Source organism: Podarcis raffonei, chromosome 3 (genome assembly GCF_027172205.1).
Source record: "Podarcis raffonei isolate rPodRaf1 chromosome 3, rPodRaf1.pri, whole genome shotgun sequence".
NCBI lineage: Eukaryota > Metazoa > Chordata > Lepidosauria > Squamata > Lacertidae > Podarcis > Podarcis raffonei.
This window is the reverse complement of record NC_070604.1, coordinates 98,786,180-98,812,528: the sequence shown is the minus strand read 5'-3', so window position 1 is coordinate 98,812,528 and position 26,349 is coordinate 98,786,180. Positions and strand designations below refer to the sequence as shown.

At 44.3% G+C, this 26,349-nt stretch overlaps 1 protein-coding gene across 3 annotated transcripts in view; it reads left to right on the top strand.

Annotated features, from left to right (window-relative positions):
* Positions 1-26,349, top strand: part of RPS6KC1 (ribosomal protein S6 kinase C1) — a 92,198-nt gene that overhangs the window by 21,334 nt on the left and 44,515 nt on the right. For all 3 annotated transcript variants that reach the window (XM_053383202.1, XM_053383201.1, XM_053383204.1), the window contains 5 exons: positions 1,855-1,970; positions 5,859-5,952; positions 6,706-6,762; positions 7,198-7,560; positions 24,438-24,559. In XM_053383202.1, the coding sequence (XP_053239177.1) occupies positions 1,855-1,970; positions 5,859-5,952; positions 6,706-6,762; positions 7,198-7,560; positions 24,438-24,559 (752 nt within the window). The remainder of the gene's footprint in view (positions 1-1,854; positions 1,971-5,858; positions 5,953-6,705; positions 6,763-7,197; positions 7,561-24,437; positions 24,560-26,349) is intronic.

Here is a 26,349-nt window from a genome sequence, read left to right as displayed (position 1 = left end):
ATTGTATTTTTAATATTTTGTTGGAAGCTGCCCATAGTGGCTGGGGAAACCGAGCCAGATGGACGGGAAACAAACAAACATATTATTATTACTATCATCATCATAATCATCTTAGCTACACAGGTGAATTTATAATGTTATAAATGCATCATAAAAATGTGACACCAGATCCCGCTGTAGAGCAGAAATCCAAAGTCTGTGAAAATTTCAATTGGGAGCTGTATCTTTTTATAGCTTTTCTCTCCATAGTGTTTTTTATATCTGTGTAGATCCAGCCAAGGTCTAAAAGCTTGCTTCCCTCTCACCCCCACAATGAAGGCTGGCGGGGTTGAGAAAGCTGAATTCATCACCCACAGCGAAAGATAAAGTATTTATGTAGCATTTCAGATATAAATATTACTACCGTTTTGTGTTGTTCTTTTGGCCATCATGGTCACATTAACCACAGAAAAAATGAAATGAAATGTGCACTGTTAATATTATCTTTACATTAAAACAGACCAAAATACTACTACTAAATATTCAACATACAAAAGATAACAAAGGAATAAAACAAAAATACGCATTAGAGTACAAATGGTCAAGAGAGCTGATACATTTAAAGGCATCTAGATAAATGTTTAAATCAAATCATCCAATTAAATTATTGTGCTTTCCCATATTAGCCTCCATTAGTTTTTTTCCTCCGCTTTTGGGCCGCCGCTGCAAATCTCATAACTCTGTCTTATCTCGAAATTGTCAAAATCAGACAACAGATACGGAATACATATATATTGCAATGAACCACACTTTTTGGGAACAAAATAATAAATTTAAAAAATGACTAGAACATTTCTGTGGAGGGGAAGACTCCTATTTACATAAGAACTTTTAATCCAGTGGGGGCTCTCTTTGATGCGGGGAGAAGAAGGTGCCAGTTTCTGACTATTCCCATTTCCCCCAGCAGCTCCTGCAGCTCCAGCTGTTCTGGGCAGTCCTCCAGCCCTCCGGAGCAGATTTCCGGGTTGGGGGGTTGGGATGCACAGGGGCTGCAGGTGGGAGAGGGAATTTGGGCGAAAATTGCCTTTCCTTCTGATGGGAGCGTCCCATAAGCAGAGTTCCACTCAACATCCATCCAAGCCTCTGCCTTTATGTTAGCTGAGGGCCCAACTACGTGTGATGTTAATGATGCGATTAGTAATTGTGCTGTGTGTCTTTAAAAATTAAATAACTGTCTGGGGGGAGACCCACACCTGGTACCAAGATTGCAGCATTCAGGAAGGTGAAATAGAATCTTTCCCTCTCCAGCTGCAAACTCCGTAAAATCGCGCCCCCCCCACTCCAATCCTAGTGCAGCAATTACCATTAGGGGAAGGGAAATTAAAAAAAGAAGAAGAATCCCATTGGTGCACGGTATTTAATTTTAGCAATTGTGTCGTTGACTTACATGCATTTAGAGCCTTGCTAGGTGGCGATCCAGTCTGCGCAGGGTTAGGCCTGTAGCTAAGGCAGAACGTGGCCATCCATAATGTGACAAGGAGGATTAGAACATTTAGCTTCTGGAAACTGATGGACATATGCTTGTGTCTCTTGGCTAATCTGGAGTGTTGCTTCGCACGTCTTTTAAGGAGGGTGAAATCTTGGGTTCTGCGAGCCGCTGCCAGATTATATCATTTGATTGCAGAAGGCAGGATTGTAGGGGGCATTTTGAGAAGTGTGAAGCTTGTCACTGTCTCCCAAAGCGATCATGCGTCTTGATAGATGTGGGGCTTTCTTCTCGTAGGGTGGTGGGTTTTTTTTGTTTTTTGTTTTTTTTGATAAAGCAAGGAAAAGGCTTAATTGTTTCTCAGAATGTTGATGCTTTTTATGTTTCAGGGCGATTTGAAGAAAGCGTGATTGAAGAGAGGAGACAGTGCGCAGAAGACTTGCTTCAGTTCTCTGCCAACATCCCGGCGCTCTTTAACAGCAAGCAGCTTGAAGATTTCTTTAAGGTTAAATAACTTCTGAGCCGCTCCATGCCTCTTCAGTGATGCCACTGGGCAGAATAAGCAACACCCTCGCGCTTTAAGGCAGCTACTCTTTTGAGAGTCAGGTCAAGTCGACATAAACAGGGTCTCCCCTAGGGAAGGAGGGAGGAGGAGGAACCCATTTTAAACGGCTTTATATGTGGGGTGGCATTTGGCCCAAATGGGTAGACCCACTGAAATGAAAGAAACCTAGTAAGTTAGGTCCATTAATTTCAGTGGGTCTCCTCTTGAGTAGAACTTAAGCCACATCCACACCATACATTTAAAGCAGTCTCATACCACTTCAAGCAGTCATTGCTTCCCCAAAGGATTCTGGGAACTATAGCTTGTTAAGGGTTCTGAGCAGTGCTATTTTTTCTAGAAAAAGAGGTGCTGGAACTGTGAATCCCTCACTTGTTCTCTTATCATGGCAGTGGTGCCCAGCTGAGAGCTGCCTGATCTGAGTTCCGGTGAGTTCTGACTGAAAAAAAGCCCTGGTTCTGAGAGTTGTTAAAACTGTTAAAACTGAAAAGGTAAAGGACCCCTGACAGTTAAGTCCAGTCACGAACGACTCTGGGGTTGCGTGCTCATCTCGCTCTATAGGCTGAGGGAGCTGATGTTTGTCCGCAGACGGTTTTTCCGGGTCATGTGGCCAGCATGACTAAGCCGCTTCTGGCGAAACCAGAGCAGTGCACAGAAACGGCGTTTACCTTCCCGCCGGAGTGGCACCTATTTATCTACTTGTACTTTGATGTGCTTTCGAACTGCTAGGTTGGCAGGAGCTGGGACCGAGCAATGGGAGCTCACCCTGTCGCGGGGTTTCTGAGAGTTGTTAAAGGTAAAGGTCAAGGGACCCCTGACCATTAGGTCCAGTCGTGACCGACTCTGGGGTTGTGGCGCTCATCTCGCTTTATTGGCTGAGGGAGCTGGCGTACAGCTTCCGGGTCATGTGGCCAGCATGACTAAGTCGCTTATGGTGAACCAGAGCAGTGCACAGAAACGCCTTTTACCTTCCCGCCGGAGCAGTACCTATTTATCTACTTGCACTTTGATGTGCTTTCAAACTGCTAGGTGGGCAGGAGCTGGGACCGAGCAACGGGAGCTCACCCCGTCGCGGGGATTCGAACTGCCGACCTTCTGATCGGCAAGTCCTAGGCTCTGTGGTTTAACGCACAGTGCCACCTGCATCCCCTGAGAGTTGTTAGGAGACCCTTATTTCCCTCACGGAGATGCAATTTTCAGAGTGGTTTAACAGTCAATCCCTCTTCACAAGAACTCTGGGAATTATAAATCTGGGAGGCAAACAGGGGTCTCCTAACAATTAAGTATCCTAGAGAATCTGCAGTTCCCATAAATGCAGTTCCCATTTTGGGGAAACCGTGATTATTTAAAGTGGTGTTCATAGAATCATAGAATCATAGAGTTGGAAAAGACCACAAGGGCCATCGAGTCCAACCCCCTGCCAAGCAGGAAACACCATCAGAGCACTCCTGACATATGGTAGTCAAGCCTCTGCTTAAAGACCTCCAAAGAAGGAGACTCCACCGCAGTCCTTGGCAGCAAATTCCACTGTCGAACAGCTCTTACTGTCAGGAAGTTCTTCCTAATGTTTAGGTGGAATCTTCTTTCTTGTAGTTTGGATCCATTGCTCCGTGTCCGCTTCTCTGGAGCAGCAGAAAACAACCTTTCTCCCTCCTCTATGTGACATCCTTTTATATATTTGAACATGGCTATCATATCACCCCTTAACCTCCTCTTCTCCAGGCTAAACATGCCCAGCTCCCTTAGCCGTTCCTCATAAGGCATCGTTTCCAGGCCTTTGACCATTTTGGTTGCCCTCCTCTGGACACGTTCCAGTTTGTCAGTGTACTTCTTGAACTGTGGTGCCCAGAACTGGACACAGTACTCCAGGTGAGGTCTGACCAGAGCAGAATACAGTGGCACTATTACTTCCCTTGATCTAGATGCTATACACCTATTGATGCAGCCCAGAATTGCATTGGCTTTTTTAGCTGCCACGTCACACTGTTGGCTCATGTCAAGTTTGTGGTCAACCAAGACTCCTAGATCCTTTTCACATGTACTGCTCTCAAGCCAGGTGCCACCCATCTTGTATTTGTGCCTCTCATTTTTTTTGCCCAAGTGCAATACTTTACATTTCTCCCTGTTAAAATTCATCTTGTTTGTTTTGGCCCAGTTCTCTAATCTGTCAAGGTCGTTTTGAAGTGTGATCCTGTCCTCTGGGGTGTTAGCCACCCCTCCCAGTTTGGTGTCATCTGCAAATTTGATCAGGATGCCCTTGAGTCCTTGGTGTTAGTGGCCAAGGGCCTTATAATTCAACATATTCAGACTGACACATGCAGAGAAGAGGAAAATAATTAGAGCACCTCATTTGAAATCGGAAAGTTAGATAAAGTATTAACACGAATAGTTAATGGTTAAAAATGCAGCCGTTATCTTAATGATTAATATACCAACCGAAATATAATTAGATGATAATAAAAAATATGAACTGCAACAATATAAGGACTGCATTAAAAAAAATGATCAAGGAGCACGGGAAACCACTTTGATTAAATTGTATAAATTTGGAATCAATTGGAATTATTTTGACATTAACTGGAATCTGCATAATTGGCAAAACTGTGGTAATATTGGGTCAATATTGGAAAATCAATTAAAAAATTATTTTTAAAAATAAATGAAGTGGTATTAGGAAATGCAGCTCTGAATCTTGGTTTGCCTGCATTTGTAAAAGCTCAAAGCAGAGTTTCCCAAACCTGGGTCTCCAGCTGTTTCTGGACTACAGTTCCCATCATCCCTGACAATCGGTCCTGCTAGCTAGCGGTGCCATTCATTTCCTATACATGTAGGCACGAATGGCATGTGCCTGTCTTTAAACACCCATATACCAGATTCCGGGAACCCTAGCGCAGTTAGCATGGTCAGTAGGACGTTAAGAAGAGCTCTACCTGGATCAGACCAAAGGCTCATTGTCTAGCACCCTGTTCTCACAATGGCCGACCAGATGTCCGTGGGAAGCCTGCAAGGAGGAAGGCTGCGTGCAACAGCACTCTCCCCTCTTGCAATGCCCAGCATCTTGGTGTCCAGTCATACTGCCTCCGACAGTGGAGGCTGTCATAGTTAGCCATCATGTCTAAGTAGCTACCTATGTATCCCCCATGAATTGCAAGAGGTGCTGGTGTGTTGTATATCACTCGATATATGAATAAATGGGGATATGCCCACAAAGGAGACACTTGTGTGCAGCCAGAATGACACTCATGCTTCAGAACTGCTCTCTTTTGTGGAACAGGGCTGCAGGCAAGCAGGGTGATTTAAAGTTTAGGGAAGCTTTTAATGTTTGATGCATTACTGTATTTTACTGTATTACTGTATTACTGTATTGTGTTGGAAGCCGCTCAGAGTGGCTGGGGAAGCCCAGCCAGATGGGCGGGGTATAAATAATAAATTATTATTATTATTATTCTTAAAGTAAATGATATTTTTCTTCACTGAGAAGGCTGCTTCGAATGTGTTGCTTATAGATGCTAGATACTTAGGGCTAAACTGCACACTCACGAAATATGTAGTTGGCAACTTTGAGCTTAAAAAAATACCTTTCAGGTGTGTGTGTGTGGGGGGCTTCCATTGAGGGGAGGGGAGGTATAACTTTTCCTTTCCCCAAATGGGTGAAAATACCAGTGAGCCTTTTATTTAAGAAGTTAGGTTTTGAATGGGGAGAGTGTGAAGTCTCTGTGACCTGGCCACATTTTTCTATAGCTCTTTTCTTTTTCTTGGTGAAAGTGGAAGTTGCTTTAATTCATAGTAAGTAACAGTTAAATAAGTCCTAATTTCTCTTTCTTTTTCAAGGATGGAGAAGTACATGCTGGGTCTGAATTGATTGGCCCTGCAGATCCTCTGTCGGATTCCTTGACAGACAGCCTGTCGGTCTGCAGTTCTGAAGGTTGGCTCCCACCGTGTTACCTCTCGTAATTTTGTCCCCAGCCCAAGTTTACCAAGTAGGGTGATTTATAGCATAGTCAAGGAATGTAAAAGCGCACCTTTTCCCTCCTCATCTCCTCTAGATGGCAGCATTAGCATTTCAGCTAGAATTTTTTTGGTCTGCTCAAACATGTAAACGTAGTTGGTGTTAGCATGCATGGAGTCCCCAACCTTGCCACTCTTCGCTGATAGGGGATAAAACCTGCTAATGCCAGAGCTTGAGGCACCTTAATGCAGCTGTCTTTCTGTAAAAGGCACTTCTAACACTTGCAACCCTAAGCATGCTTGTTTAGGGTATAAGCCCTGTTAAAAAACTGTGGGGATTCTGAGCAAAAGTGCCTAGGACCAGGCTGTAAGTCTGTAGTTTGGCATATCTGCATTGTCTTTAACAAGCATGTGATTCATTTATATTGTTTTAGTTAGTGAGGGGTTGGTTTCTCAGACCCTTTTTCTCACACCATTTAAAGTGCTGTGCTACCATTTTAAAAACTCATTGCTTCCCCCACAACTGTTTAAAGCGGTGTATTATTGTGCTTTGAGCTATGAATGCGGCCAAGGTCATTTGATTTCTACACAGATGAGAGAAAGGGTTCAGTATCCCAGTTATAACGCATGCAGGCATCATCTCAAGAGTTGTGACTTGTCCCAGGCTACAGAAACTCACCCACTTTCCCTTCTATATATTTCCCCTCTCTTCCCCCCCTTTGGTTTCAAGCTCGGAAGGATGCTGGTCTCCTCGATGACGTGACACTCAGCCAGTCAGAGTATGGAGGTAAGCGTGAGTAAGGAGTGGCCGATTTGAGTTTCGGTCGCGAACGCAGCAGCGTTGTGCCGATTGTTGCTTCTGCGATTATCTGAAATCTTGGATTGTGCCATGTGGGGAGGGGGGGGTCTTCTTTGCCAGTGCGTTCCCCTCAGAAAATGTACTGGTGAAGCAGCACCCAGCAGGACTGAACTGTCTGCTCACCAGCAGATGAGTGGATATTTCAGTCCTACTCTATGCAGGGGTCTGTTTCACCAGCAGAATCAAATTCCGCCCCCTTGCCTATCAGCTGACATCACCCAGTGACGTCACCTGATTGACACTTGGACATGCGTCTCACTGGCCAAATTGGACCCTCTGGCAGCCAAGATTTGCCTGCGGCTGGAAGATGCCATGTTGACCCACCAGATTCTTTCCCAACTCCATTCTCCTTCTGCCCTTCAGGTTTCTCAAGCGACAGCGACCTGATCTCTTTGACTGTTGATGTGGACTCTCTTGCTGAGTTAGATGATGGAATGGCATCTAACCAGAATTCCCCCAGCAGATCCTTCAGCCTCAGCTTTCCCGCCGAACTGCTGGCGCAGGCCTCTGCCGTTTCGGACCACGAATGGAGCAAACCCGATGGCGAGAGGGAGAGCCGGGGCCTGTTCACTGGGAGCTTAAAGGCCAAGCTTGGCAGGCGAGATTACCTGGACAAGGCAGGGGAGCTGATAAAGCTGGCCTTGAAGAAGGAGGAAGAGGAAGACTATGAGGCTGCCTTTGGCTTTTATAGGAAAGGAGTGGATCTGCTCCTGGAAGGGGTGCAAGGTATGGTTTTACTCACTGTGTTTTTTTGGCTGCGTTTCTTGTTGACTTGGTTCAGCTTTTGCCAGCCTGCTGCCTTCCAGATGTCTCAACCTCAGGTGAGAGTTGCCTCTTCTCTTCCGCCGGCTGGAAGATCCCTGAACTCTGTCCAGTGGATTCTCCTGCCAATGGGAGCAAACTCAGCATCCCTGTCAATAGCTGCATTGTGTCTGCATAGATAGTTTGCTATGTGCTCAAAAGAGTCCACCTAAATGATTAAGCCTGAGGTTTGTCCTGAACTAGGTTTGGCATAAGGTAGGAATGGGGGGACTTGCAACGTCCTAGATGTTGCCGGGCTCCAACTCCCATGATCCTTGATCTCTGGCCATGCTGGTTAGGGCTGATGGGATTTGGGAAGTTTGGAGAACTATGGGTTCCTTATCTGTGGTGTAAATTGAAAACCGCCCTGTGAGGACATCAGAGTAGCCCTGCTAGATCAAACCATCTACAGTGGTACCTCGGGTTACATATGCTTCAGGTTACATATGCTTCAGGTTACAGACTCCTCTAAACCAGAAACATTACCTCGGGTTAAGAACTTTGCTTCAGGATGAGAACAGAAATCGTGCAGCGGCGGCACAGCGGCAGCAGGAGGCCCCATTAGCTAAAGTGGTGCTTCAGGTTAAGAACAGTTTCAGGTTAAGAACAGACCTCCAGAACGAATTAAGTACTTAACCCGAGGTACCACTGTAATCCTGCCTCTTCTGTCCATCGGTAGCCCTGAACATGGCCTCTGTCTACTCACAAGTGTGGCCATTCCTTGGTGTCGTTATCTTCTGACTCCTGCTGTTCCAAAATCGATTTGATTTGATTTATTGTATTTCTGGGCTGCATTCCTTTCAAATGAATCCCGAAAGCGGCTTACAAACAATAAAGAGGAGGAGCATATGATGGAACATAACAGAACATCACGAAGGCAGCACAAATCAAATGGAATAATGAGCAAATCATCAGTGTAAAAACTATGAACAGTCTATAAAACACTGATAACAAAGCAACCACTAAAAAAAACAAGCTGAACATTGTGATTAAAGCAAAAAGTCATATTATATGCTTTAACTGCTTTGGAGAGGAGGAAAGGGACTGTGTCACTGTTGGTGCTGGGGTGCTGGATGATGGCCAGAAATGAGCCAGGAGCAGTGGGATGGAGAAGCCTTGGGGTCAAAGGACGAAGCAGGAGGTAGGACTGAGGAGAACAACTCGGGGGTCAGGACTGAAGGGCAATGAAAGGATATGGGAACATACTGTACGCCAGAGCTCAGGAAGTGTTTGTTCTTCAACTGGAACAAGAAGCTTCTTCCATAGCTTTCTGCCCAGCAGGATCCAGAGACCAGCCTGGGTGGGTGGAGCCACTCCAGGGCCTGAGGGTATTTCACTGAGAAGCTGTCACCTGCATTTCAGAGGCTCAGCGTGGGGCAGCTGTCCACAGATCACAGCTGCTCCCGGCAGTTAATCAGCCCCATAGGAATCTGTAGCCTGCCTCACGTTGATTTTCGGAGCAGGCTTCCTCCGAGCTTGATCTAGGGGAGAAGGCTGTGCAGCTCAGTTGAACGTGCTTCTGCAGTAGGCAAGCTGGCCAAAGATATGCTCCTGTTGTGGATATGCATCCTTTTTGCCTTTATTCCAAAAAGAGAACTTCTTTCCCAGGTTATTGGCGAAGAGGGCCTTCTTGATGCTGTCAAGTCCACACATGGGCCACTTAAAACTCCAGTTCTCCTGATTTTCTCTAGAGTTAAAGGAATCCTTTCCCTTGGAACATTAGCTGAAACCGGAAACTTTACAATTCGTGGCTTCCTCAACCTCATTCATTTGTTCCCCATTTCTAGGGTCGAATGATCTCAGTAAGCGCAGGCTAGGCTCCACTCAAGCAGGGCTTTCCTCTCGTATTTAGTTTCTTATATTATTAAATGGGTGAGGTTTGAGCACTACAGACCCTGGCTTTTCAACCTTTATGTGTAAGCATTCCAGAACTGCACAGCCAGGTACAAAAGGTAGTGATGAAACCACCAGCTTGGATGGCTTTGAAAAAGTCTTATCCTCCTTTCATTAGTCTAATCCTATCAACGGCTACAAACCGTGATAACTTTTTTCTGCTTCTGTGCCGAACACCAGTTGCTGGAGAACATGAGAAGGGAGAGTGCTGTTGTTCTCATGTCCTCCATAGTGGGCTTTCCACAGGCGTCTGGTTGGCCACTGTAAGAACAGGATGCTGGACTAGACGGGCTGTTGGTCAGATCCTGCAGAGCTCTTCTTATGTGTTAATGTCTCTCGAAAATGATGTGGGTGCATGAGAAACAGTGCATTCTTGCAGAATTTACATATCTGCATTAATAGGAAGCTACCTATGGATTTATCCTTCCTAGTGGGCTTGTGTCAGGAGACTTACACAAGTGTTGGTATGTTTTTGCTTGTGAACAAGAGTTTCCATTCTCCATTGATGGAAAAAGTGGCAATACAGATTATTGCCACATGGTGGCGCCAAGTAAGTAGGATTTGAAGCTTCCAAACTTCAGTTGCAACACGGAGAACAAAAAACCCCAAAGCACCGCTTCTTGGTTTTTATCTTTGCTCTTAATGATTTCTGCTATCAGTTGATCTAGAGCACTTTACTTCGCGGTGTGCCTTGCAGAAATCTCTCCTTTCCATTGACTCCGATCGGTGCCATATCCCTGTAATAGTGCAATAGCCTCTTAACCGCTGTCTCGTTTAGCTCACGGCATTAAGTTTTATAATTTATATAGTCCAAAAGGCCACTTCTCATGTCCTCTTGCAAGAATCTCATGGTGATATTACATATGCTGTACGTGTAGTGAGTTTAAGGGGTACAGCGTTGCCCGTTCAGGTGATCGTTACTTGACTTAATATACTGAGATATGAACAAGCCTTTTGCCGTATGTGTGGGAGCGAATTTGGGCAACCCACTATCAAACTTGGAAGCCTCTAATTAGCCACAAGCTTCCAGTCCCACCTCCCCCCCCCCAACTGGGAAACTACCATTTTCAGTTTGGGAACAAACCAGGAAATTCAAAGCTGCTTTTGATTATGTATGGACTTTATAATTGATTTTATACAGTGGTACCTTGGGTTACAGACGCTTCAGGTTACAGATGCTTCAGTTTACAGACTCTGCTAACCCAGAAATAGTACCTCGGGTTAAGAACTTTGCTTCAGGATGAGAACAGAAATCGTGCTCCGGCGGCGTGGCTGCAGTGGGAGGCCCCATTAGCTAAAGTGGTGCTTCAGGTTAAGAACAGTTTCAGGTTAAGAACAGACCTCCAGAACGAATTAAGTTCTTAACCCGAGGTACCACTGTACTTGGAAGCCATTTGGGCAGGCAAGTGGTATGTAAATTAATAAGCAGTGATAAATAATGAACTTCACACCGTGGCTTAATATCCTGACTGCTCTGAAGCTGGTAACCGTAGTCCCCCAGTTTGGACGTAACAGGAAACTATGGTTGGTTGAATACTTCCTAGTTTGTTTGCCTGTGTCACAAAGGGTCTGCATGCCCTGACAAAAAAGTATGTCATAGCTCTTCTTCTAATAATAATAATAATCTGAGAGATGTTTGATCTCCTAAGCACAGCCAGTGCATTAGAAGGGGGTATATTTTCATGAGCATTTGGAACTTTTGGAACTCCTGAGAAGGCCTCTCTCTCCCTCAGTAGAGTTTGCATCAAATACCAAACGACTGCAATAAAACTTCAGATTGGTTTGCATATGAGCCCTTAGTAGTTCTTGCTACTAAATGGTTGCCATCCTGCCAACATGCAACATTAGTGTGAAAATCAGATGAACCCAGCCTTTTCTCAGTAGCTCAACCAGCATTTATTCTTACCGTATCTGTAAGTTGCTAAAAGGACTCTTCCCCACCTGCTTTGTTTAGTATAGTGGAGATCTGCTACCCTTTCCATAATTAACATGTGCACATACAGTCACCTAGTTTATTATCCAAATGATAGAATACAAAAAGAAAAAGGGAAGCAGATTTTTATAGTGCTCTAGACTTTTTTAAAAAAAATTATGCTGGTGCTGATGATTCCGTTGGCTGCTGGATTTGAAAACTATTTGGAATCAGAATCCTGGGACCCTGAGGGTCATCTAGTCCAACCCCCTGCAACGCAGGGATCTCAACTAAAGCATCCAAGACATTCAGAGGCATTCAGATGTATGGAAACATAGGAGGCTGCCTTATACCAAATCCTCAGAGGTTTTATTTACAATTAAGCAGTATACAGATTCAATTAAATACACAAATAAATAAATAAAATCTGTTTGACTGCCTTGGCCAGTACAGTGGTACCTTGGTTCTCAAACTTAATCAGTCGGAGGATGGATGGTGGCTGATGGATTGAGGTTGAATCCTGACAAGACAGAAGTACTATTCTTGGGGGACGGGGGCGGGCTGGTGTAGAGGACTCCCTGGTCCTGAATGGGGTAACTGTGCCCCTGAAGGACCAGCTGCGCAGCCTGGGAGTCATTTGGACTCACAGCTGTCCATGGAGGCACAGGTCAATTCTGTATCCAGGGCAGCTGTTTATCAGCTCCATGCAGGCTGAGACCCTATCTGCATGTGGACTGTCTCGCCAGAGTGGTGCATGCTCTGGTTATCTCTCGCTTGGACTACTGCAACGTGCTCTACATGGGGCTACTTTTGAAGGTGACCCGGAAACTACAACTAATCCAGAATGCGGCAGCTAGACTGGTGACTGGGAGCAGCCGCCGAGACCACATAACACCGGTCCTGAAAGACCTACATTGGCTCCCAGTACGTTTCTGAGCACAATTCAAAGTGTTGGTGCTGACCTTTAAAGCCCTAAACGGCCTTGGTCCAGTATACCTAAAGGAGCGTCTCCACCCCCATCGTTCTGCCCGGACACTGAGGTCCAGTGCCAAGGGCCTTCTGGCGGTTCCCTCACTGCGAGAAGCAAAGCTACAGGGAACCAGGCAGAGGGCATTCTTGGTAGTGGCACCCACCTGGTGGAACGCCCTCCCATCAGATGTCAAAGAGATAAACAACTACCTGACATTTAGGAGACATCTGAAGGCAGCCCTGTTTAAGGAAGTTTTTAATGTGTGACATTTTAATGTATTTTTAATCTTTGTTGGAAGCCTCCCAGAGTGGCTGGGGAAACCCAGCGAGATGGGCGAGGTAAAAATAATAAATTATTATTATTATTATTATTATTATTATTATTAGTCTGTTCCAAAACCAAGGCACGCTTTCCCATACAAAGTAATTCAAAATGGATTGATCTGTTCCAGACTTTTAAAAACAATTCCTAAAACAGCAATTTAACATGAATTTTACTATCTAACGAGACCATTGATCCATAAAATGAAAGCAATAATCAATGTACTGCAGTATACAATACATAAAACAGTATTGTAGGTGATAAAAATTAAAATTAATGTTTTATTCCTACCTGCACTGATGATAGTCATTGTTTGGATGGGGGGCTTTTACCCATTTCTGCACTCACTCACTCACTCACTCAATCCATCAGTAGCTGAACTGGGACCCACACAGTCAGAAAAACAAATTAACTGAAAAAGCCGCAAAACAAAAAACGCAAAATAAATAGCAAAAACAAAAGCACCAAATATAAGCTCCAAATATAACCTCAGAACACTGCAGTTGGAAATGGAAGGCTTGAATGGGGCGACGCAAATTAGCAGCACAACAGGAAACATAGGGGGACTCAAAATGGAGCACGTTTGATTTCCAAAAAAAAAGTTTGAAAACTGGAACACCTACTTCTGGTTTTGCAGCATTCAGGTTCCAAGTTGTTTGTGAACTGAGCTGTTGGAAAACCGAGGTACCACTGTATTGTCTGCTTGGACAGGAAGCGGCTTCCCAGGGTAGCGGAAAGAGGTTTCTCTCGTTGCCTGCTACCTGATCCTTTTAACTGGAGCTCACCTGGGGAGATCTGCATTCAAAGCATGATAGAATTCATAATGCTATGTTGTCAAGGATGGGTAATGGCCATATATGGTCAAGGGGACGGGGGACAGGACCTTTTTCAGAATGAGGGCCACATTCCATTATGAGCAATCTCCTGGGGGCCACAGGTGTGCGTGGCCAAAGGAAAAGGTAGGCAAAGCAGCAAACCCATAAATCTTACCTGTGAGTGGCAGGCTAGTTTCTACAGTACCACCCCCCCCCCATCCAGGCAAGCAAGGGCATTCAAGGGCACATTCCTGCAAGGCAAAAATGCTCAAGGAGAGTGGAGTGTGTGGCTGAGGAGGTGCGGCCTGGAGAGAGTCCTGAGGACCAGATAGAGAGGTCTGGAGGGCTGCATTACACCCTCCGGTGTGAGGCCCTGCAGCCTTGATACAGTCCAGTCCTATGCCAAATGCCACTCACAGGAACAACATTTATTCTGACTAAAATTCAGCCTACAGTGTGGCTCACTGAGAGCGCCAGACAGTGGGAGAGAGGCCCCCATGCACCTAGGAGAGGAGGGGCTTCTTAAAAGAGTCTCTCTAAACCAGAGGCTCTCAAACTTATTTGGCCTACTGCCCTCTTTTCAGAAAAAAGAAATTACCTGTGAACAAACAGGAAGATGCAGTGACAAATTTGCGTTCTTTTATGTATCTCTATTTCCACCTACTGTATTTTTTTGCTCTATAAGACGCACCCGACCATAAGACGCACCTAGCTTTCAGAGGAGGAAAACAAGAAAAAAAATATATTCTGATATTTTGGCCATTTAGCCTCCATGTTAAGTTTTCTCTGAGCCTTAGCCTCCATTGGTGACAACCACCTTGGAGTTTTATTTTCCAATAAATCTTTATATCTAGTCCAAACATTAAACAGTGCTCTCCTGACAATATGATTTTTAAAAGCTTTGTGTGCTTTCACCTTAACATGGAGGCTAAATGGCCAAAATATTGGGAAATCTTGGAACTAGAAGGGGACAGATTGAAATTGCAGAGTTTTGAGAAATTGAAAGATAAAGTGCGAGATTGGCTTCATTATTACCAAATAATGGAGGTTTATAATTTGGACAAGAAAGTTGGTTTCCAGGTGGAAAAATCAAAATTGGAAACAGAACTGCTAGAATCCAAAACTAAGACCTTGTCAAAAATGTATAACTTGCTGCTGAAATGGAATACTCAGGATGAGACGGTTAAATCTGTAATGATTAAATGGGCACAAGACATTGGACATAATATTATGTTTGCTGACTGGGAACAGTTGTGGACCACCGGGATTAAATTCACGGCATGCAATGCCTTAAGAGAGAATATTATGAAAATGATATATAGGTGGTACATGACCCCAGTCAAGCTTGCAAAAATCTATCATTTGCCCGATAATAAATGTTGGAAATGTAAAGAGACTGAAGGTACATTCTTTCACCTTTGGTGGACGTGCCCAAAGATTAAGGCTTTCTGGGAAATGATATATAATGAACTGAAAAAGGTATTTAAATATACCTTCTTGAAGAAACCAGAGGCCTTTCTCTTGGGCATGGTCGGCCAAGTGGTGCCAAAGAAGGACAGAACTTTTTTTATGTATGCTACAACAGCAGCAAGGATACTCATCGCAAAGTATTGGAAGACGCAAGATCTACCCACTCTGGAAGAATGGCAGATGAAAATGATCGACTGTATGGGACTGGCAGAATTGACGAGCAGAATCCGTGACCAGGGAGAAGAGTCGGCAGAAGAAGATTGGAAAAAAATTAAGGACTATTTACAGAAACATTGTAAAATTTAAGAAAGTTAGATGGTGTTGGATTGAAATTGAGAGGTTTCTAGCTGCAATAATATATAAGAACATAGATGGGGAAAAGAAAGGGTTTGAAAAATAAGGTAATGTTATAAGCTGTAATGCTTTAAATGAAGGATTTGCTGAACAAATAATCTTAATTGGGATACAAGAAGGAGAAGTATGAGGAGGTCTGAGAAATTTGTTATTTAAAAGTATGGTTTATGAATTTTATGCCTGTGTTTAATGTTTCTGTTTGTTTTGTTTGTTTGTTTGTTTAAAAAATTGGAAAATTTAATAAATATTCTTTAAAAAAATATATATATATATATATTCTGAATCAAATGTTGTTGAAGAGGCTGCGCAGCTCCCCCTCTTGCTGTTCTGGCTTCAGCAATAGCTGCACAGCCTGCATTCACTCCATAAGATGCACACACATTTCCTCTACTTTTTTGGGGGTGGGGGAGTGCATCTTACAGAGTGAAAAATACAGTACATCCTACGACATGGTAAACAATGTTGTTGCAAAGAAGACACCTTGAAGCTTGGAAGTGATAAAATTGTTTATTAAAATCAACCATAGTAACATTCACATTGCACTCAGAAAATTAAGACAATGAAGGATAATATTAACGTAGAAACTATGAATAGCATTGAAAATAATCCTAATGAGAAGGACGAACCGTCTTTCTTTTTACTTCTGCTGCCCCCTTATTTTTATTCAACGCCCCCCAATTGCATCCAAGGCTACTACCGCTCCCCTGGATCATTCCAGCGCCCCCCAGAGGGTGGCACCTCTCATTTCGGGAAACACTGCTTTAAACCCATCAGCGTAAACCTCCCCGTTTCTTGATAACCAGAGCAAAGCTTCTTCATCACTCAGCACTCAACAGTGGAAGCAAGCATTGCTATTTCCTCCTTGGATCCATCATCTGAACTGGCCTTTCTGGTTACATACAAAGCTTTGGTTCACCTCCATGTCTACATCAACTGGCAACATGTTGAACCTGAGACCCCTTTGTGTGCAACAGAGATGCTCCTAGCCACGACCCTCCCCTTGGTGTTAACGTTTACGTGCTCTCCAACCAAGAGAAATTGAAACTCAAGGAGATGTGCCTATATCTCTGTGGCTTCACCCTTTCATCCTGGGCTTAGCTCTACCAAGAAATGTTGGCCATGGTGCCAAGTTGCTGAAGAGAGCCAGATCTTCTGAGGCACAGAACTGTCAAGGAAATTACCCTTGCTTATCAGTGGATTTGGAACCCTTTGGTGGTGCGGCATTGTTGCTGTTGTTTTTCGCCGTCCCTCGTCGCTCTTCTGTCACATGGTTTCCACTTACAAGTCTCTCCAAGAAAACTGATCTGACTGTCGCTTCAGGGCGAAAGCGGTCGCCTGCCAGTCTCCGTTTGGAAGCTGGAAAACTAGTAGCGCCTGATGGCTGCCCAAGGCTCAGGTACAAGGAGTGAAACCTCTTGGCCCAAATTCTGTTCCTTGGGGATGGTCCAAGGAGAGAGAGAGAGAGAGAGAGAGAGAGAGAGAGAGAGAGAGAGAGAACCACAGTGGTGTCCAGTGAAATAACAAGAGAGCAGGACCAGACGGAAGGATTTTATTTTTTGCTTTGGCTTGGAAATGGTCCAGCTGTGTGTTTATATATTTGAAATCCGACTTAACCCTAAAGCACAGGCTGGGTAATGACCTTCAAAACAAAGACAAAACAAAAGCACGATAGATAAGAAGGAACCCCTTCGTGTCATGGTGGCGGTCCTAGTGTTTTGACTAGGGAGATACTTGGCAGGGGTAACGTGGGGCCCCAGATGTTGCTAAACTACATCTGTCACACATGTATCTATCAGGAACCCTCGTGTGTGAAGCTGCCACTCGTGCCCCATTCTCCTGCCGCCCCTAGCTAGCATGGCCAATAGTCAAGGCCAATGGGAGCTGTAATCCAACAACATCTGGAGGGCCGAAGGCTCCTCACCGCTAATGTAACTGCATGGCTGAGGCCCAGAGTTCACAACCCTGCGAGATGGGTTACTTCAGGGATGTCCAGCATGGTTGCCTCCAGATGTTGCTACAACCTCACTTACCAGGCTGGCTGGGGCTGATGGAGACCATCGTCCTCTTGACTACCACTGGCATACATGGCAACAGCCAGAACAGGGATAAGGAACCCGTGGCCCTCCAGATGTTGCCAGGCTCAACTCTGATCAGCCCCAGCTACCATGGCCAGTGGCAGGGATGGTGGGAGTTGTAGTCCATCAACACCTGGTGAGGCATAGGTTCCCCATCCCTGCCGTGGAACTGCGCTGGCTCTGCTTGGACTTTGCAGCTCCAGTTGTAGAGAAAGTCACACTCGGGCCTCCTGCTGCTGCCCCTCCTGTCTTTGATCAGCTTGCAGAGCAGTCTGAGGTCGGTACACCCCTCCAGGCCCATTGATCGCCCTCTGATTTAGTGAGCAGCCTGCTTCTTAATTGACCCTTTGCGGTAGTCCTCGAATGACCCATGTGCCACATAACTGCGTTGCCCGCCCTGTCTTCAATGTTGATTTAAAAATCAACAAGCGAGAAATCTGATTCCTTTATAAGCAAAAGCAGTGGCTTTCCTATTTGTTTATTTCCCCCCTTCAGGGAATTCTTCCCAAGTTGACAGGGTACGGTTTTATTATTTGGTGAGGTGCCTTGAGCATTTTAGAGGATAGCAGGGAATGGAAACCATTTTAAATAAATAACTATTGGCCGCGGAATCTCTGCTTCCCACAGAGCATCCTGGGAATGTTCTTGGCCCCTGTTGCCATTTCTCACAGAGCACTGCATGGGACTATTGGGTAGTGTTCCCTAGTAGCACCTCCACTGCCCTTTTCCTTGCATCTGGTTGCTCTTTATTTATTCCTATTTTGCTTTTATGTACTGTGTTGATGTTCCACCTTTTCCCTTCAAGGAGATGAAGGTGGCACACATAATTCCCCAGTCCTCATTTAGTCCCCACAACAACAGTCTGAGGTAGGTTAGGCTGAGAGGCAGTGGTCTGGTCCAAGGCCGCCCATTGAGCTTAATAGCTGAGTGGGGATTTGAACCCTGGTCTCCCAGTCCCTAGACTGACACTAAACACCACACCGGCTCACAATTTCCTATAAGGAAGAGACTTGTCTATGGAAGTTTAGCAATGTGTGAAGAGGTCCTAGTACAAAGGCAGCAAAGTACACCCAGTGCTATGGGTAGCTAATCTGAGGCCCATCAGCCCCAGTCAGCATGGTCAGTGCCCAGGAATTACGGGAGTTGTAGTCCAAAAGTCTAGAGAGCCACAGGTTCCCTGTTTTACCCTTTTTGCAATTCAATTTGCAAAAAATGAAAAAAGAAGATACTTCAGTGTCTTCCAGGAAGCGTGTAATACAAATATTTTTCCTGCAGCCCCTGTATCTAAAGTTATGTTTGCTGTTCAAGCTGCTGTAGCTGGTTTCCCAGGATCAGGCGTCTGCTAGGTTCCTCTTTGTTGCCTAACAAGTTCCTTTTGTGCTACTCTGATTCTTGGCCATCTCTGCCTTTGCTAGATTGAAAGCTCTTCCAGAACAGAATGCAAAGGGAACTGGAAAATATCGCGCCTTCCTTCCCCACTGTTCAGAGGTTGTGTGTGAACAACCTCAGAACGTGACTATGAAAACAGCCTCCTCCTGTTTCTGTAGTCTTTATGCTGGAACATGGAGCGCTTCTGGCACCATTTTGTTTTCTTGTCGGCAGTAAGAAGCTGTTGCTTCTCCCTCTGTCTTTTGTCTTGATCCAAAGCCCAGATTTGAAATTTCAACCAGCACAATAAAGCACCCATTGTCACAGAACCAGCTAAGAAGAGGAAACAAAATTATCTTATGTCACCTTTAACCGGATCCTTTAAATGCCAGCCTAAAGAAAGAGGCAGTAGTGATTCTTGGAAGTGCTGCATCTTTGATTTTGAGAGATAGTCAAAGGAAAGTTTCCTTCTCCATAGAAGGCCAAAACCTTATTTACATCCCGAACCAGCAGCGAGGGGACTCCTGCCCTGTGGCATGATTCTCATGCTGCTGTGATTTGAAGACCAAGCTGCGGGAGGCAGTGGAAGACAGGAGTGCCTGGTGTGCTCTGGTCCATGGGGTCACAAAGAGTCGGACACGACTAAACAACAACAATTGGGAAAAACCCACCTCAATGGGTCTTCCTTAAAGGGCCTTTGGACAGTAGTTCAGAGCCATTTGAAGCATCTGATGAGGCTATGCCCAGCCTCAGCTTGCTTCCTCCCTTTCTCCACCCCTCTCCCCTTTCCCTTCTGTCTTTTTAGATTGGAAACCTGAGGGCAGCTGTTCTTGTAAACCGCTCAGGAAGCTCTGTATGTGTGTGTGTGTGTACTAAAGAGCGGGGTAAAATACATTGAATAACTAGATAAATGAACATTCGGAGTGGGATTTCAAAATTACAGTGGAGCATTTTCTCGTTTTCTAAATGGAGCTGCCTTCTGCTCTGCTGCAATGCTTGGTGGTGGAAAGGAGGACACCTTCTAAGCAGGTTTTGGGGGCACAAGTGGTATGGGGTGGCAGAGAGGAAAGGGAAGTCCCACTGGGCAAAATGAACCCTGCTTGCACAACCTTAGACATTGCCTGATACCCTCTCAGAGGATCCAACCATGTTGTTTTGCTACCATTTTAAGGTGAGGAGAGGTAAAACTACAGTTGTGTTTACTATTCTGCAGTTGAAATACTCTTTCTGTGAGAAACAAGGAGATGTGCAGAATGGTGCCTGGTGCCAGTGGGAAGACTTCTCAGAGCTATAGTTTATATCACATCTCCAAAACTTTTTCTGTAAATCTTTTAGTCTAGCAACCTACATGCACTGGAGTCCTCAAGATGGTGTCCTCATCCAGGAATCCTCAAGATGTTTTGGACTGCAATTCTCATCAGCCATTGCCAGGGTTTAGGGGTGATAGGAATTCTACTCCAACAACATCTAGAGGACATCAGGTTGGGGGAAAGCAATTCTAGAGCTTCTAATCTTTTATTATTATTATTAATGTGACTGGCATTTATTGATGATCAAATGCTACTTCCCTCAAATGGCCTCTCCTGAACAAATGACTTCCACACCGAGAGCGCCTCATCCCTCTGCTTGCAGTTGTCGAGCCCCGAAGCCTCTACTGTGAAATTAACAGAGTTCTTTATTGATAAAAACAACAACACAAATTGATTATCTCATTTGCTTTTGAAGCCTACCAAGGAATGTAGTTGACATGTACCATAAATGAATGAATGCAACTCTCATCTTGTTTTCAGATAGTGTGCTTTTATAGGGTAGTTTTTCAAATTATTATCTTATTTCTGTAAGTAAGGCTTGAGATGCAATATTAACTTTCTATAGTTGGTTAGTGCTGCAGTTTTGACCCACCATAGGTCATGCTGTAATTCAGTTACAGCCAATGTTTAATGAATTATTAAGCTTAAACACTGGACAGATTAAATACTCTGCCCATCATACTTGAGGTACAGTGGTACCTCGGGTTACATACGTTTCAGGTTACATACACTTCAGGTTACAGACTCCGCTAACCCAGAAATAGTGCTTCAGGTTAAGAACTTTGCTTCAGGATGAGAACAGAAATCGTGCTCTGGCGGCGCAGCAGCAGCAGGAGGCCCCATTAGCTAAAGTGGTGCTTCAGGTTAAGAACAGTTTCAGGTTAAGTACGGACCTCCGGATCAAATTAAGTACTTAACCCGAGGTACCACTGTATTGGCTGTACAAAAAAACCAGTGTCGAAACTAGTGTCGTTGCAGGAAACACTGTTCCTGCATAAGGTTGTGAGGCAGCCCTTGGATATTTGGGGCAGAAGGAGGGGGTGGAGAATGAGACAGGTTTTTCTGCTTATCGGCATTGCATATAGAAGACTCCAGGTTCGATTGGAGAAGGAGGTCTGTAGCTCGGTGGTAGAGCATCTCCTTTGCATTCAGAGGTTCCTAGGTTCAATCCTCGCTATTTCCAAGGTAGGGCAGTGTTGGGGTATCTGCACCATATAGACCTAACCAAGGTAGGGCAGTGTTGGGGTATCTGCACCATATAGACCTAACTTTCCCCATTTGGCCTGCAAGGCTAGTTTGGGCCAGCAACACCCATGTACCCTGTACCTGAACTCATACATGGGTGAGGCTTGGACCTGCCAATCGACCCCCTTCCGCAGTTTCCAGGGTGCCCGGCAATCAGTTGCGGAAACCAGGGGCTGGCATTGAAACAGCTGCTGAAACATAGCATAAAGCCTTTTAGCATCGCCTTGCTGCCTGCCAAGCGCTTTGAATAATAATAATAATATAATAATAATTTATTATTTATACCCCACCCATCTGGCTGAGTTTCCCCAGCCACTCTGGGCGGCTCCCAATCAAGTGTTAAAAACAATACAGCATTAAATATTAAAAACTTCCCTAAACAGGGCTGCCTTCAGATGTCTTTTAAAAATAAGATAGCTGCTTATTTCCTTGACATCTGATGGGAGGGCGTTCCACAGGGCGAGCGCCACTACCGAGAAGGCCCTCTGCCTGGTTCCCTGTAACCTCACTTCTCGCAATGAGGGAACCACCAGAAAGCCCTCGGAGCTGGATCTCAGTGTCCGGGCTGAACGATGAGGGTTGAAGTCCTAACATGGTTTGAAACCCCACCCACCTGTCAGATTTAACCCTTGCAGCAGATCCTGATAAAGATCTGGCCCTTGGAGGCAAAATGGTCCCCAAGTAGATAGGACTTTGGGTTGCCCCTTACTGAAACCCTGGAGAGGTGCTGCCAGTCATTGTTGAGAATACTAGGCTTGATGGACCAAGGGTCTGACTGCCAGTACAAGGCAGTGACCTCTGTTTCTGTGGCCAAGAAGAATTCAGTTTGACCTGACCAGCTCAGATGCTGATCCAAATAAAAGAAAGATCAACCCTTTAAGCGCAACAAGATGGTTTGCGACGAGGGTAAGCAAATAGCTAGAAGCCTGTATATGTTGCGTAGTAAGCTGTGTCGGGTCCCCCCCTCCTTTTTTTTTTAATATTCTGTTTGCAGTAACGGTGAACAGAGCATCTAAAATAACCACTTTCACATTGCAACAAACACATCATCATTTGCTTAAAAAGAGTTATAATTACAGTTGACGAAGCATGGCCACCATAAAAATGCATTAGTTTAGCTTGACACATTAATTACCTGTTTTTGCAGATGTTTTTATATATTGTTGTGCGAACAGTTTACAAAATAATTACAGGAAAGTCATATGGAAAACAAGCTAAGGGGGTGGTTTCTCGCCCAAATATTTTCATTCATGTGAATTTGCGTGAGGCACAGCTGCTGTATAGCAAATGGGGAGGGAGGGAGAGAGAAAGAGAGAGAGAGAGAGAGAAAGAGAGAGAGAGAAGAGGAATCTCGAAGGGTTTTTTTTATTTGAAGGTCTCTGTCATCAGCATTAACACACTTTTTATATCTTTCTTCAGAAGAGGCTAGTTTTTTCAAACATTTAAAATGACATTGCTCATTTTCTTTTCTTTTCTCGAATCTGACTGATTTAGGTGAAAAGCTTTGATCTTTATCAAATGAAACACAAATATCTGCTGGTATCTTGGAAAACAACTAAATAGAAAATGAATCTTTTGTTTGAAGTGGGGTGACCTTGCATGATCTTGCCATCAAGAAAAATTAAAAGCTTTAACGCAGTTAACACTTGTATTCCTATATACATATGAACCCACAAAGCACTGAAAAAAAGAAAGCATCTTAAGGTGAACTTAGGAGAAATGCCTATTGAATACCTCAAGATATGTGCTAGAAATATGAATTTTTACAATTTGATAATAATTAGCAATTTCTTTGTCTTGTGTTTGTTGTTTATGTGATGAATAGAATTGGAGGCATGTGCAGCACGTTAACTTTTAGCTGTTACACACTCAAAATGTATTGTTTGTAAGCAGCAGTCTCTTTCATTTAAACAAGGAAAATGGAATCCTCAACTTTATCCTTAACACCTTAAAAATTCTAAGCTAGAAAATGTTAGCATTGAATGAGATGTTAAATTCTGTATGTGTCAGTGTATGTGAGTGTGTGTAATAGATGTTAATGTCCAGAATTTGGTGACAACAATAACAATTTTGTTAATTCTATACCGCCCATCTGGCTGGGTTGCCCCAGCCGCTCTGGGTGGCTTACAACACATCTAAAATGTCAAACATTAAAAAAACTTCCTGATAGAGGTGAATCATGCAAATGCAACTGAAATATACTCAGTGAAATATACTCAAAGTCGCAAAGTGATTTCATGCTCTTTATTCAGCTCCTAGTGGTGAGGAGGAATGAATGAATGTCCCCTCAAAGTATCTGCTTTATATACATTATTTACACAATGGGCTGCACATGATTGGCTAATTCCGGAATTCTACTGTAAGCCAATCAGGTTGTGGATTCACTTCTATCTGGAGCATGATTGGGTGGTTCCTGCCAACCAATCATACTGCTGCATTGTTCTAGGACCAATCAGACTGCTGCATTCTGAATCCTATTGTTCTAGGACCAATCAGACTGCTGCCTTTTGGATCCTATTGTTCTAGGACCAATCAGACTGCTGCCTTTTGGATCCTATTGTTCTAGGACCAATCAGACTGCTGCAGTTTGGATCCTATTCAACTCAGTACATAACAGCAACCAATCCCAGATGAATTTTATGAATATCTGTGATACTGAAGCCAAATTGAGCAGTGGTAGTTGGAGGTTATGTAAATACTACTAGGTAGAATTACTTAGTAGTTGGAAGCTTCCAGCAACTCACAACTGTAATTTGGAACACAAATGGAAAACCACTGGGTTGATGACAGCACTGAACATGTGGTATTCCGCTCACACAACTGGACTTCCTCTTCTCTTCCTGTGCGCCTGTAAAATCTTCCCCAGAAGGTCCTCCAATCCTCTGAAGCAGATTTTGAGGCGTTGTGTATGCTCTGTAGGGAAGAAGAGAGAACCACGGTACGAGTGGAAGTTTACTTTGCTAGCGAAAAAACAGCCTTGGATACAACCCACTGATTTGAGCTGAATCTACAGGAAGACAAAATCTCAGAGGTGGCAGATTTTTAACACCCTTGTCTTATATCACACAGGGGAGTCAAGTCCAACACGCCGTGAAGCAGTGAAGAGGAAGACTTCGGAATATCTGATGAGAGCAGAAAAAATTTCAAGCCTCTATTGTAAACCCTCATCAGAAGACGGTTCGGTTTCTGGAGTAGGTTCTTTTCTTTTTACAAAATGCAAAATAATGTACAGTTGTGCCTCGGAAGTCAAACAGAATCCGTTCCGGAAGTCCGTTTGACTTCCAAAATGTTCGGAAACCAAGGCGCGGCTTCCGATTGGTTGCAAGAAGCTCCTGTAGCCAATCGGAAGCCCTTTTGGACATTCGGGTTCCAAAGAACGTTCACAAATGGGAACACTCACTTCCGGGTTTGCAGCGTTCGGGAGCCAAAACGTTTGACTCGCAAAGGCGTTTAGCTTCCAAGGTACGACTGTAATCTCTCTTGGAGTGTTTGTATGTGTTCCATGCATAGTTGTTTGCTTCTCCTTATGAATTACAGAAGCAGGATGATGCCAGATAAGCAAATATGTACAGCTTTGGACCAAAGCATTGCAGAAGTGGAGAGGGAAGGCGCTATCCTTGCCATTAAAGAGAGGGAAGCAGCTATCTCAGGTGGCAGATTTGGGGGCAGGGAATGCCAGGGAAATATAGCTGTGTCTGCCATGTGGCTTGCACTGTCCCACGTGCTGTCCTCAGGTGCAGGGAAGGATGGTGTTTGGCCATCAACACTGGAGTCAGAGTCTACTGCCAGTTTTTGTGCATGGTATTTTGGGGTGGTGATGGACACCATCTTGACTTTTGCTTCAGGCAGACCATAGCTTCCCTGTCCTGTTTGGCTCATCAGCAGTTATTTAGCTTATTCATGGATTTTCAGTTTAAGAAAGAAGAATGCTGGATTAAAGATCGCAATTCACAAATGAAAAAAATAAAAATAAAAATAAATTTTAAAAGGCCACTACTAAGTATCGAACGCCACCTTCAAATATCTAAATGGCTGTCACATGGAAGATTGAGCAAGCTTCTTTTTCCTGCTCTGAAGGGTAGGATCCATATCTAAGGATTAAAGTTGCAAGAAAGGATATTTCACTAAACATCAGGAAGAACTTTCTGACAGTAAGAGCTGTTTAACAGTGGAACGGACTCAGGAGGTTGTGGACTCTCCTTCCTTGGAAGTTTTAAAGCAGACGTTGGATGGCTGTCTGCCATGGATGCTTTAGTTGAGACTCCTGCATTGCAGGGGGTTGGACTAGATGACCCTTGGGGTCCCTTCCAACTTTACAATTCTATGACTGCATGATTCTTAAATGGGGGCACAAAAACGGCAGTACCACTCTCTGAGGAAAGGGCTCTTAAAAAGTCTTGTGTGGGCAGTGTAAGAACAAGGAAGTTTGTAGGTGGATTTCTTCAGGTGTTAACTTCCAAACTGTAGATGCAACAATAGAAAAAGCACAGTCTCACATCCCAGCTTTTTTTTTTTTAAAGTTGGAGGTTACGGAGAAGCCTCTCCTTCTGATTTGGAGGGGAGGCGAGCAGACAGGATTGCACAGGAGAAGATGTTCCTTTAAAGTAATGATAAGGGACACCTTGGTGTCTTTGAACATTAAGGCGCTTCTGAAGCCATCTTCAGTGCGATCTTTACATGGGGATTTTTCCAGCGAGGAGTGATCGTTAAAACATTTGCAGGAACTGGGGTGGTAGCTCTTGGACTTGGAACTGAGAGAACGAGATACATCCTTTAACAAATCTTGACTTTGCCCTTCTTCGGCAACAGCCAAAAAATAAAATAAAAGATTCCCCGAGGACCTTTCTGTTCTTAGCTTAGATGTCTTTTGCTGCAGTCACACAAAACTGTGTGTGATTGTCGATGACTGCTCTCATGTAGCAAACGTTAAAAGTTTCAAACTTCCTGTCTGTCTACATTTGTATCACAGAAGGACAAAAAA